This window comes from Parasteatoda tepidariorum, chromosome 8, assembly GCF_982258835.1.
Source record: "Parasteatoda tepidariorum strain Cologne lab strain chromosome 8, Ptep-v5.0, whole genome shotgun sequence".
NCBI lineage: Eukaryota > Metazoa > Arthropoda > Arachnida > Araneae > Theridiidae > Parasteatoda > Parasteatoda tepidariorum.
The window spans coordinates 34,049,838-34,064,324 of record NC_141762.1 but is presented as its reverse complement, the minus strand read 5'-3'; the positions used below and the strand labels follow the sequence as shown (position 1 = coordinate 34,064,324).

Sequence of the window (14,487 nt, the reverse complement as noted above, 5' to 3'; positions counted from 1 at the left end):
TGTGAAAATGAGTATTATGGTGTTAGAAAAAGCATTAAGATACATCTTAGAAAACATGCATATTTAAAAAAACATGCATTTATTATAAATATATTAATTTTTTTTAACATTTATCATTTCAAATTGTATTACTTTTTAAATAATCTTTCCAGAAAATTAATTTTCAACCTAAGAAAGTTGCAAGGAAAGTTGTTCAGCCCAAATTTGCTTTAATGTATTTTTCGATATAGTAAATAGTTAACATAATTTAAAATAATTGAAAATTTTCCATACAATAATTTAGCACAATAGTGCTGTGGTGATAGGTTCGCCGCTCATCGTAAAATCAAGTTTATTTCATATTGTTATCTATTTGTCTTTAATCAATTGTGTTTTTACTTATTTTGGACGTGAACTGAAATAAGAGTTCTGACGTCATCATATTAGAATTGTATAAATACCAGCACGCACATGACACCCTGTCAGTATTTCTCTCATCACCTGCTGTGATGATGCTTCTTGTAAATCAAACAAACTTGTATATAAATGTAAATATGTTTAATAAAATATTAGTATCTCAAAGGAGCTATCTTCGCTTACCTCAATGGTGACCCGGATGTCTGACGATACAAGTAACTTTTATTTTTGATCTTTCCTGTTTTTGGTTCTTGGATTAATAGGAAACTGCAACTATGGCGGAATCGTCTGCAGTAAAAATTCCCATCTTCAATATTTCTGATCCACACCTGTGGTTCCATATGGTCGAAGCAACTTTCCAGCTTGCGACACCGAAGCCGATTTCAGAAAGCAAAACAAAGTTTAACTACTGCCTCGCTCATCTTCCTCCTGAAGTAGCCGCAGTTGTAAGGGACGTCATTATAACTCCTGACACAGAAGATCCTTTCAAAAAGCTGAAAGAAGAAATTATTGCACGCTGCGGGGAAACAAAGTCCCAGGAAATTCGACGTTTACTCTCCGGAGAGCAACTAGGAGATAGAAAGCCTAGTGAACTCTTGCGCACTATGCAGAGAAGAGCTGAATCCCACGAAATCTCAGATTCACTACTTTTGGAACTATTTTTAAATCAGCTACCGCAGCATGTTCAGTCGATATTGGCCGCAATTCCTTCACTAAGTTCAACTAGAGCAGCTGAAATCGCTGATAAAGTAATGGAAGTGTCAACTTCAAGTGAAGTTAGCGAAGTTTCTTTAAACCAACAATGCACCTTTGAGCTTTTAGAAGAAGTTAAAGCACTACGAAAACAAGTAGCAGCTTTGCGGACACGCAGTAGATCTCGCAACCGGTACTATGCGCAGTTTCGTAATCGTCAAAGCCAATCCTCATCTCCACATCGAAACTCCAAAATGTGCTTCTATCATCGGAAATTTAAATCTGATGCTAGAAAGTGTGTCAAACCCTGCATCTACCAGAAAAACCAAGAAAGGCAAGAGTGAATGCGACTAACATCTTGCCTCCAACAAATTGTCGCCTTTTTGTTAGAGATAGACAATCTAACAAGCAATTTCTAGTGGATACCGGAAGTGACTGCTCAATTATTCCAGCAAATAAAAAAGAAAAAACTCTTTCTCCGATTCAGACTTTTAAAGCTGCGAACAATACCATCATAAAAGTATACGGTAAGAAATTGTTAACTTTAGACTTCGGTCTTAGACGAAAGTTTAATTTTCCATTTTATATTTGTGATATAACTAATCATATTATAGGTGCAGATTTTTTATACTATTTTAATCTTAAACCTAATATTAGAAAACGTTGCTTAAATGATATTACTATTAATTTAAATTCTCATTGTATTTTCAAAAATTCTGACATTATTTCAATTAAAACTGTTCTTGGTGAAAATTTGTATGAAAAATTGTTAAACGAATATCCTGAAATAACGAAACCTATTTGCTCAGACCAAATTGTTAAGCATAATGTTGTACATCATATAGAAACTTTTGGTTCACCAGATTTTGCTAAACCTCGGCGTCTAGCGCCCGATAGGTTAAAAATAGCAAAAATGGAATTTCAACATATGTTAGATTTAGGCCACATGCGCCCATCCAAAAGTAATTTTTCATCACCTTTACATTTAGTTCCCAAGAAAAATAGTTTGGACTGGCGTCCAGTAGGTGATTATCGAGCTTTAAACGCTCAAACTGTTAAAGATAAATATCCAATTCCTAATATTATGGATTTTACTAGTGAACTACATGGAACTAAAATATTTTCTCACATTGATTTAATTCGAGCTTTCCATCAAATACCTATAGCCCATGAAGATATACATAAAACTGCAATAATAACTCCTTTCGGATTATTCGAAAGTACTCGTATGCAATTCGGACTTTGCAATGCAGCCAGTACTTTCAAACGCTTTATTGACGAAGTAACTAGAGGCTTGGAAGGCGTTTACGCTTTCATAGATGATATATTAATAGCTTCCGAATCTCTCGAAGAGCATATAAAATATTTAAAATCACTTTTTGATAGACTGCAGTATTTTGGTTTAACAATAAATCCCTCTAAATGCTTATTTGGTCAGAATAGTTTACAATTTTTAGGTTTCAAAATTTCCGAAAAAGGTATTGAACCTTTAAATGATCGCGTTAATGCAATTCTAAATTTTCCAAAACCAAATACGATTACTCAATTACGCAGATTTCTAGGATTATTTAATTTTTATCGACGCTTTATTCCTAATGCAGCTCATATTTTATCACCTTTAACCAAGTTTTTAGAAGGACAACGAAATATTAAGAAATCTAACAAATCATCAAAAAAATCTGATTTACCGTTAATTTGGACCGATACTTCAAACAAATCTTTTTCTGATGCAAAACAAGCAATAGCCGATGCAACTCTATTAAAATATCCTAAACCTGGTGCTAATTTAAGTCTGTGGACTGACGCGTCGGATTTTGCAATCGGCAGTTCTTTAATGCAATATCAAAATAATGAGTGGGAACCAATTGCATTTTTCTCAACAAAATTAAATAAAAGTCAGCAAAATTGGTCAACATACGATCGCGAATTATTGGCAATATACGCGTCAATAAAAAAATTTCGTCACATGCTTGAAGGTAGAAGTTTTACTATTTTTACTGACCAAAAACCTCTAATTTATGCGTTTAAACAAAAACCTGAAAAATGTTCCCCACGCCAATTCAGATATCTTGATTATATTTCTCAATTTTCAACTGATATTAAACATGTAAAAGGAAAATCTAATTCAGTTGCTGATACTCTATCGCGAATAGAAATAAATGCAATTTCAAAACCTCCATTAATAGACTTTAAAAAACTAGAACTGGAACAAAATGAAGATTCAGAATTAAAAGAAATATTAAATTCAAATAATTCATCTTTGAAATTAGAAAAACATTACTTTTCTTTGGAAGATGTTAATTTAATATGTGATTTTTCAACTAAGTATCCAAGACCTTTTATTCCAAAATCATACAGGCAAATTATTTTTGATAATTTACATTATTTTTCTCATCCTGGAATATATTCAACTACGAATTTAATTTCTAAACGATTTGTGTGGCCCAACATGAAAGTGGATATCAAAAATAAAGTTCGTTCTTGTGAGAAATGTCAGCGAGCTAAAGTTTTTCAACACACTAAAGCTCCTTTTAGTACATTTGCTCAACCCGACGCAAGATTTTCCCATATCCATCTGGATTTTATTGGCCCACTTCCTATTTCTGAAGGTAAGCAATACTGCCTAACAATAATCGATAGATTCACGAGATGGCCAGAAGTTATCCCTACTACGGATATGACTGCCGAGACCACCGCAAAAGCACTTATTCACGGTTGGATCTCTAGATTTGGCACTCCCGTTACTATAACTACCGATCAAGGCCGAAATTTTGAATCAACTCTTTTTCGAAATCTCACTAATATCTTAGGCAGTAACCACATCCATACTACTTCATATCACGCGCAAAGTAATGGAATGATAGAACGATTTCATAGACAACTCAAAAGTTCTATAATAGCACAGGAAAATAATAAATGGACCGAAATTTTACCAATTGTTTTATTAGGTATTCGCACAGCTTTAAAAGCTGATATCAATGCAACTTGTGCACAACTTGTTTATGGTACTTCCTTACGTCTACCTTCGGATCTTTTAAACGCAAATTCTTTATCTCCGCCAGTAACAGAAAATTATGTCACAAATTTAATGGCCGCAATGAGAAAATTAAGTCCTGTACCAGCATCAGCACACAGTAAAAATAAGTTCTATATTAATCCTAATTTAAAATCTTGTTCTCATATATTTTTAAAAGTAGATAAAATTCGTCCTCCACTATCACCTGCATACACCGGACCACACCAGGTAATTGAACGTTCTGATAAAACATTTATTATTGATTTTCATGGTAAGAAAATAACTGTCTCAATAGATAGAATTAAACCAGCTTTTCAAATTTCTGAGAAATTAAAAATAAATAAAATTCCAATGGTCGAAAAGCAATTATCTCCAACAAAGGAAGAAAAGCCGATTGTTACAAAATCTGGTCGCCGTGTGCATTTCCCAAAATATTTTGTTAAAGAGCATGGAATATAAAAGCCTCTAAATATTTTGTATCTATTAATTGTATTCCAATTTCCAAGTTAAATTTTTTTTCTTCGTAATTAAGACGTATATTTGAATTTACTACTTTGTATTTTATGATTGTTTTTAAACAATCATTATTGGTATCGTGACTTTGTCACTGGGGGGATACTATGTGGTGATAGGTTCGCCGCTCATCGTAAAATCAAGTTTATTTCATATTGTTATCTATTTGTCTTTAATCAATTGTGTTTTTACTTATTTTGGAAGTGAACTGAAATAAGAGTTCTGACGTCATCATATTAGAATTGTATAAATACCAGCACGCACATGACACCCTATCAGTATTTCTCTCATCACCTGCTGTGATGATGCTTCTTGTAAATCAAACAAACTTGTATATAAATGTAAATATGTTTAATAAAATATTAGTATCTCAAAGGAGCTATCTTCGCTTACCTCAGTGCTATAAGCGTAGTATTTCTGAAAGCATAATTATTATTAATGTTGTAATTTTTTTGATCTTTGAATTTTTATGATTTGTAAAATTTGCTTTCTGAAAATTTTTTTTTTTTAATTCATATTTAAAACTCAGTATATAACTCAAAGAACATTCAATATTTAAAACTTTTTGCATAGCTCATAATTAATTTAATTGAAAAATTGTTTACAAAATGTCCGATTATTTTTGAATAATCAGTATTGTTATCAGTATTGAATAATCAGTATTGTTATGCAATGTGCTCAAAACAAACATGCAATGTATGGAAATAGTAAATCTATGTATTTTAAAACAAAATTCTCTTAAAAAAAAGCTTCAAAAAACTTAAGTAAGAACGTAATCATATGTGTCTTGAATTTTAGCCACAACACATTCATAAATTTATATGATTATTAATAAAATTAAACATATAGTTATAAGATAATCTCAAATACTAGAAACTGCCCTTAACTACAGAACTGTCAAATAAAGTATCAAAAAGGGGAAAAAGCTTATGGAGGAAACTTACACCTGAAAAGGTGTCAAGTATAAGTGCTAAAAGGTCATGCAATTTCCGGTGATAGAAAGGAAAATATTTTAAGGAAATTACTTCCAACACTTTTGGTCAATTGCTTGGTGAATATATTTAAAGAGTTTGAATTAAGTGAATATGACTCTGCGAAGTGTTAGTGAATAAAATTCCTAAAACAGTTTTTAAGATTTGAGTTCGCACAGCTTTTATTCGAAATGAAGATATTTATAAAAATTTGTGAATTTAAATGAAATTATTTATTTTTGAAATTTAATCAAATTATTATTTTCTTTAAATAATAGTCTGAAAACTCTGTTGGGCTTAAAAAAATCAGCTAAATTAAGTGGGGGTTTTTAGTAATTACCACTTAAGAATATTTTTAATTACATTGTTCAGAATTTTTGTTCCATTTAATAAACGAAAAAAAAAATGTTTGAGAAAATAAAATAATAACTCTTAAAAAAGAATTTCAAAACAAATAATAAAAAGAATAAAATTCATAAATTTTTAATTTATTTTAAAATATTATTATTTAAATACAAAAAAGGAATAAAAAAGATCAAAATGCGATTCCTTTCAATATAATTTATTAGGGGGAAATAGACCATAAAATTTTGAAATTTTCTGAAAAATAAATTTCTCTGTAAAGTAAGAAAAATTTATGATTTCCGTTCAGTTTTTATAGTTTTATTAATAAAATAGTACTAAAAAAATCGGTGAGAAAGCATTTGGTGTGTATCACACCCCAGCCCTATAAAAAAGTTGAATATTCCATATTTGTAAAACTAAAATTCTCCATCGCATTAAGTACCCGATTTTCTATTGAACCTTGGCTTTTAACACAAGTTTTCACATGAATATGCATTTAAAAAAAGCACTTTTCAGCTTTTTTTCTAGCCAGTTCTGTCAGTTAAAGAAGAAGATTTTTCAGTATCTAGTAATTTTAAAATTTTTATAACCTCCTGTATATTGTCATTTCTGAAAACTTATTCCCTAAAAAAAGCAGTAATGTATTTCGTTAACTTTGTTTTAGTACGAAATATGTTTGTATTACAACCAATCAATACATGTTTCTATTTAAATTCTTGCATTTTTTTTACATAATAAACAAAATAATAAGAATATTATAAAACAAAGAACATATTAATTCTTACCAACATCACCAAATGTTGTTTATACATTTTAAAAGAACAACATGACTTTAAAATTTCTTGAATATTTTACGCTAATCTTTAATCAATACCTTTCACATAAAAAATCTTTAGAAGTTTATACTAGATGCTCAAATAAACAAAGTTAACAGTGTTTTTACAACAAAAATATATTTTAAAGAAAGTAACAAAAATCAGAAGCAACAAGATTTTTCAAACTCTCAAGTTTGCTAATTTATTGAATAATTCATTACGTATTTTATTTTCCTACTACCCTACAAAACAAACATATTTTTATGACAATATTTCACATCCAAAGAAACGTATCATCATTAAATTTTAATGTTTATTTGAAAAATGTATTTTCTAAAAGAAAGGAGTGAACATTTTTCGATTCTGTCAAGATAAATAATAGCCTTGATATTTTTCAAAGATTGAAAAAGTAAATCTGTCAAAAGGAAAGATAATAGAAAGAAAACATTTCATCTGGTATAGAAATATTGTGAAAGTAAACCATAAAACAAGTCAACATAAAAAGAAAGAACACATGTGCGTGAGAGGGACTGATAGAAGGAAAACAAAACTTACAGGGTTATTTTTCACACTGTTGGTCTGATGAATTTTCATTAATCGTGCGGCTGACCAAAAGGTCTTTAAGAGTTGGTAACCGCACATTTGGCCTTCGTTGGCCTAGCTTTCTCACTCCAATAATAGTATAGCAATGAAACAGATTTATGGGAAGGCAATAAAGCTGTGGTAATTCCTTTATTTTTTATGGGCGAATCAGAAAAAAATGTTTCTAGGTGAGAAAAAGAATAATAGCATATATAGAATGTAACATAAATACTTTTTGGGAGAATAAGGACAAAATATAAAACTACCTCTATTGTTATTTTGCATAGGTTTTTTTCTCATTATTATTAAAATAGATGACACTTCAAAGTTTGAAAATAAACACATCATGAAAAGGAAGTAGTTTTCACGGAAAGCAGCCAGGAAAATTAAAGGAAGCGCCTTTTTTACATACTCCGAAAGTGGAATAAAATTAAAGATTGTTTTTACTTTAAAAAAAAAAGAAAAAAGCTACATAAATTTTAGAGTAGAGGAAAAATAATTCATAACAATTCATTCAATCAAAGAAATGCAAAAAAAAAAATTGAAGTTTTATTATTTCTTAGATTTTGAAGAAAAATATTTTTTTTATTCTTAGAATTTTACCATATAAACCCGTAATTAATTCAATGAATAAATTTAAAAATTAAATTTTTGTGAGCAATTTTTGATTATTAGGGGATTTAAAACTGAATATCTATATGTCAAATTAATAGATCGTCATTGTTTAAACTTTGAAAATTATTTTCTTCTAAGTTTAAAAAAAATACATAATTATCATATTAATGGTTTTTAAGAGATTACCCACACATATGAATATTTTTTTTTACTGTCTACTTTAAAAAAAAATGACAGTATTTATCAACCTTGCTTTGCAAACTATTTTATTATTACGAATTCGGATGATAAAGTTAATAGTTTCATACACAGGCATTGAATATCGATTTCTGGTTTGGTTACCTGATATTTTCAACTTCTACTATTTTAACAAAGTTTGTAACATTTCAGCTGTTAAAATTCAATAAATTTAAACTAAAATGATTTTTTCCCCACTTTTTTAATAGAATTTAATGTTATTTTGAAGCCTTGATATTCTCTAAATGTACTTTAAAATCGCTTCTTTTTTATCAGTACTTATATTTTTACTAATACTTCTTACTCGTTACTTTTCAAAGTGAAAACTTTTAACTATTTACTCGTTACTTTTCAAAAGTAACGTCTCTACGGATAGTCCTATCTTATCAACATGGTAAGGAGAATCGACATGAATGGTCCTATCCTACTACCTATCTATACAACGCATAAACGGTTGTTTGACCTTAGTATGGGATCAGCGATGGACATAATAAGCATCGTTTAGCACTAAGCCTACAATATACAAACATCATTTAGTTTATGAAGTCTCAAATCAGATCCGACTTTTGCATTATACATTAATCTCATAACCTCTAAGTTTATTTCGGTAGATCTTCAATTTAGTGCTTTGGTTCTTTAACCGAAAAGTGAAGCATTTTACAGTTTATATCATATCAAGTAAGTTTCTTCTGAGATTGATTTCTATTTTAAGACCATAATTAAAGTTTTAACTAAAAGTAATTTACATTTTACATGCATTAAAGTATAAAACTTTTAATACAGAAAAGAAATTCAGCACAATTTACAGGATAAAATCTCTATATGAAATAAATACTTTAATACTTTTACTAATTTAACTACTTTCAATTCTTTAGAAATAGTTTAATGTTAACATATTTTTGAACTATTTCACATTCGACAAAAAGTTTTGTCATCAATATAATGTTCCAAACATGAGTTGATTACCTATCAACTCAACACATAAACGGTTGTTTGATCTTAGTATGTGATCAGCGTTGGACATAATAAGCATCGTTTAGCATTAAGTCTAGAATATACAAACATCATTTATTTTATGGCGTCTCAAAGCAAATCCTACTTGTATATTATGCATTAACATGATGATTCCCTATTCGTTCATCACGGCAAATCTTCAATTTAGTTTAGCTTCAAATTCCCATTATTATGTGCAATCAATACGAATTTATGACTTGGCGCCCGAATTTGAAAGGACGTGAACGGATTGAATAATGTTGGAAAGTGTTTGTAAGGATGTATTATTATTCTAATTTTCTGCACTTCAAACAATGCTTCAAATTTTCTTCGCCAATTTCAGTTGAATAATAATTTAGACTAAGTGTTTAGATATATCTTTCATGCATTAATGTTAAACAAAATGTAGTTAATAAATGCAATTGTAAAACAGCATTATAAAAATTAAAATTTAATTTTGAACTGCATTATTTTTTAAGCAAATCACTTTTTAAAAAAAATTCAAATAATATGAAAATATATTTACTGAAATTTCAACAATGACTTACCTGCTAATGTTCCTAGCATATTTCACTGAAAACATCGCTTTATATGTTAATTAAGACTAAAATTATGATTGCCCTTTCGAATGTAGCTCCAAATTAGTTTATTAAAATAACAATAATGTTTAAAAATATTGTGTATTTTGTAAATTTAAGAACTTGTCATAAAATTATAGAATTCTATAAAGTAGTGTAGTCAAAGTTTTATCATGTGTTATAGTTTTTCGGTGTTTTTTATGCAATTCCGAGACACAAAATATGTTTTCAAAAAACTACCAAAAAGTTTTTTGAAATGTCAAATTTAACATTTATACATTTTTACAATGCTATTTTTTTAAATTCATGGAATGAGCGAAATCCTGTGAGAGAGGGAAATTTAAATAAAAAATGTATGCTATATTGGATATTTAATTCGTAAAAGAAATAGTGCAAATTATACATTATAAGGAAAATAATAAAGTCTAATGATTAAAAACTGGCACGAATTTGTCAAAGGGTGGGTTTAATGCTTTAATTTTGATAATAGAAAATCACATTAGTATGTTTTATTTTATTTTATTAATCCATGGTAAGAATTTGAGGAAAATTTCGAGCGATTGTATGAGACAAATTTGCGTTTACAGTTGAGATTTTCATTGATAAAACAAAAAATCTTGCATAAAACAAAAACAAAAAAGAAACTTTCAAGCCTTCAACTTGGTTAACCCAACCGAAATTAAATCTTAAAACATAATAGATATGGAGATAATGACATCAGCACAGCAATTTATTTGAAGCAGTATAAAAATCACCTAACTTTTACTGGGATTTAAATCTAAGCTATCGTGGAGGGAGAAAACGCTGAAAATTGATTATTTCAATTTTTTTTAAAAATATCCTCAATGTGATTTTTTCTTCATCGCAAAATTTTGCTGTGATTTTTATAGTAGGTGTTGCATAAAGCAATAAATTAAACTTAGTCATAAAAAATGCTTTGTTTCACAGCAAATGCTTCCAGAAAGATTTGCAAATTTAAGTTTTTTGTTGCTGTGGAAAGTAATAGATATTAGAATATTAAAAGTATTGGAAAGTGTAAAAAATATATCTGTAGACAAAGATGAATGAAGTGTCAAGAACATGTGCCTCCTTTCTTTCTGATATTACTCGGTTTATTATACATTCCAGACACTAGAAACATTTTTTTTAAACTTCTACCTCGTTGTTTTCTTCTTTCATGATTTGCTTTCTGTGCTTTTACACACCTGAAAGGCCACGCAGTCAATTTTTTTGTGGTTTGAAAATCCCTGAAGACTTCTTCAACTGTCTCAAAATTGATGGATTACCCTTAACGACGGCGGAGTTCAAATCGTTAATCATTCCTTATGTATAGCCAATGAATGTATGAGCCGCTGGTGACGTCAGGAAATCACTGTGAATGATTATATCGACAGTATGCCCCGCAAGGAGGAAAAGAAAGGATATTTTTTTAGACATTTTGTTTCAACAAAACGGAGATCAATAATGCAGATTTTTTTAGAAAAATTTTGCTGCGTATGTTTCTTAGAAAGCATGTTGCATAAGCAAAACGAAGCAAAGTTACTTTATTCAGTTTTTTATTTCATGCTTGTCGCGTTTTGATTGATAAAACTAATATTTTACTTGTTAAGATTTTTAAAACCTTATATCATACAAAAAAATAAATTCTAAGTTGTATTGATGTACCCAGTGTTGAAAGATGTATGTCTATTCCTGCAATCACGTTGGAAAAATGCATGTATGAAAAAAAATACGTGATTAAGTTAACTTAATTTATTTTTCTCATTCTTAAATTCTTGTGCTTTTACAGTGTTGAGAGCAAAATTCTGACGCAATATCTCTGATATAATAATTGAATCAAATTTGAAAACCCCATATATTCATTAATGAGTACAATGACACGTTCAAAACAGCATCGAAACATTTTTGTAACTACGACCACTTTCGTTTAACCAATAAATTACTTAAAATAATTTCTTCATATGTCATGTTTGAGACTGAGTATTTTGCTCAAAAATGAGTATTTGCTGTTTGTATACTCGATAACAAATACATGAAGTTTGTTTTCAAATTCGGTAATATTTGTTTCGGAGCTATTTTGACACATTTTCGCTCAATTTTGAGAAACCCTTTCTTACGGTGAAGTAAAACTTGAAAAAATGTATTTAAAATATTGATTTTGCATCAATTTTACAAAGCAGTTGAGTGAAAAAATTTCTACGTTGTTCAAACAAGCTCATAAAATTTTCTTTGTGCAAGCACACAAAATCATCAAAACGCATACATACATTCATACTAGTCGCACATACTTGAAAACATAGTTTGTTCTTTTAAAACGTATAAAGAGTTGTAATTATTATCAAAAATTATCTACGTACCATTACAAAAGGAAGGAAAAATAATAGATTAATACATAACTGCATCCTTTATCATAGTTATTTACAATTTATGCATGCATAATTTGCAAAGTATTTCAAAAGTGCATCAGTTAAATTTATCGAGATTTTTGGTGATCCCATAGAGAAGGAAACACGGTAAATTTTATCACATTTTGGTAGCTTTTGCCAATCTTATTGTAGATATCTCAATGTAGAAAAACTAAATCTCTCTTTTTTGTCTCAATGTAGAAAATCTAAATAATAATAATCAGTTTGACGGAAATCTCTTCGTTCGAAAACACAATCACTATAAAACTAAATATGGTGCTTGTTTATGTAACCACAATTAGGAAAAAATATTGCTAGAAATTAATGGGAAAAGGCAAAAAACACGTTTTATTTGATAACTAAAAATCTCACGAAATTTTTATTAATAGTTTTATTCTGGCAATGTGGTTTTGAAATGTACAGATATTTATTTTTTTTTAATTATGGCATTTTCTCCATTACTTTTTTTAAAATTAAATGACAAATTTATGAAACGATAATTTTGGTTAGAATAGTTGATTGACACCTACTTAAGCGAAACGTTAGAAATAAAATGAAATAGATTTAAAATGTTAGGACAAAACGTTTCTAACGAAAAACCAATTATGTAAAATCAAACGATAAAGAAGCCGATTTTTTATCAATTGTTTTTTAAGCTATTTTTCAAAGGAAGAAACATACTTGTTTTTTAAATATCTTGCTTTCCTTTATCTAAACGTTAGAAGCAAAACGAAACATAATATAAAGTGTCAGAACGAAATGCTTCTGATGAAAAACCAACTTTACACAGTCAAAAAAAAAGTAGAGGACATTTTTTTTTAATAATTGTTATTTAAACCATTTTTCAAAGGAAAAAAACTTATACTTTTCAAATATTTTGCTTTATCTTATCTAAACGTTGGAAGCAAAATCAAACAAAATTAAAATGTTAGGACAAAGTGCTTCTAACAAACAAACCTTGCACAGTAGAAAAAAATTATCAATTGCTGTTTCAAAAAATTATCAATTGTTGTATCAATAGTTGAAAAAAAATTATCAAATTATCAATGAACTAATTATTAATTGATGTTCAAGCCATTTTCAACAAAGAAAATACAAAAAAATCTTACTTTTAAAATACTTTTCTTTTCTTTACCTAAACGTTAGAATTAAAACGAAACAGAGTTAAAATGCTATGACAAAATGTTTCTAACGAAAAAACAACTTTATACAATCAAATTTTTTTATAATTCGAGTAATTTTTTATTGTTTTTTTCAAAGAGGAATGAAAAGCATATATTTGCTTTACAAATTCCTCCCACATTCTTTCCTAATTTTTCGGAAAATACCAGAATAATAAACAATGTTAATTTTTATCTGCTCCTTGCATAACCCCTTTTCACCTTATGTATTGATTTTCAATACTGAGTGATAAATATTCTTATATTTAATGAAAATTCTATTTTCAAAGTTCTGAGATGTACCAGACGGTGAACTAGACACATTATTAATGACGCTGACTTAGTTAAACGGTCTGGTGATCTTTTTAAAACTTTTTTGTTTTTGCATTTTTCTTGTGCCTGCTTAAGATTTAGCTAAAAAGTATTAAAGAAATTAACACTATAAGATAGGTTAAATTAAACCACTGGCTTTTACACAAAACTGCTTCCACTAAATTTACTAAATCTTACTAAATTCATGCATGTTATGGAAAGAACAGATGATTAATGAGATTTTAACAGCTCTTGAAACTTCTTACTTTTAAATATTTTTAATGGTTTTTATAATTATAAAAGGGAAAAAAATAGTTTTTTTTAGGATAATCTTATTTTGAATGGATGAAAGATATTTACATGATTAATTTTAATTCATTTAAATTTTTTTCAGCCAGTTTATTAGTTGAAATAATTTTAGAGAAGTTTACGAAAGCAGACTTACAGGATGTACTTCATTTTATCGACAGAAAAACATACATTTCGTCCAAAAAATATTATTATTATACAAGGCAATTAAAAAAAAAAGATTTTGGTACTTCTTGAATGCTTAGCCTTTTCTTACACTTAACATTCTCGAGAATGCTAAAATCAGCGAGCTTAAAATGTAATCACTTTCACGTTATCAAAATGTAATTGTGAGCAATTCCATTTTGATTACAATTTCGGTACTATTTTATTCAATCTTAACAAAATTTTAAAACTGAAGTATTCAGGCTAATATATATATATATATATATATATATATATATATATATATATATATATATATATATATATATATATATATATATATATATATATATATATATATATATATATATATATATATATATATATATATATATATATATAT

At 28.3% G+C, this 14,487-nt stretch overlaps 1 protein-coding gene across 1 annotated transcript; it reads left to right on the top strand.

The window, feature by feature from the left end:
• Positions 1–671: 671 nt before the first annotated feature.
• LOC147806058 (uncharacterized) lies at positions 672–1,433 on the top strand. The gene has a single exon (XM_087149520.1). It carries the CDS (start codon positions 672–674, stop codon positions 1,431–1,433), a length of 762 nt encoding a protein of 253 aa, XP_087005646.1.
• The last annotated feature ends 13,054 nt before the right edge of the window (positions 1,434–14,487 follow it).

Coding starts and splice junctions, on each gene's coding strand:
- LOC147806058 (XM_087149520.1), top strand. CDS start 672: ATGGCGGAATCGTCTGCAGTAAAAATTCCCATCTTCAATATTTCTGAT.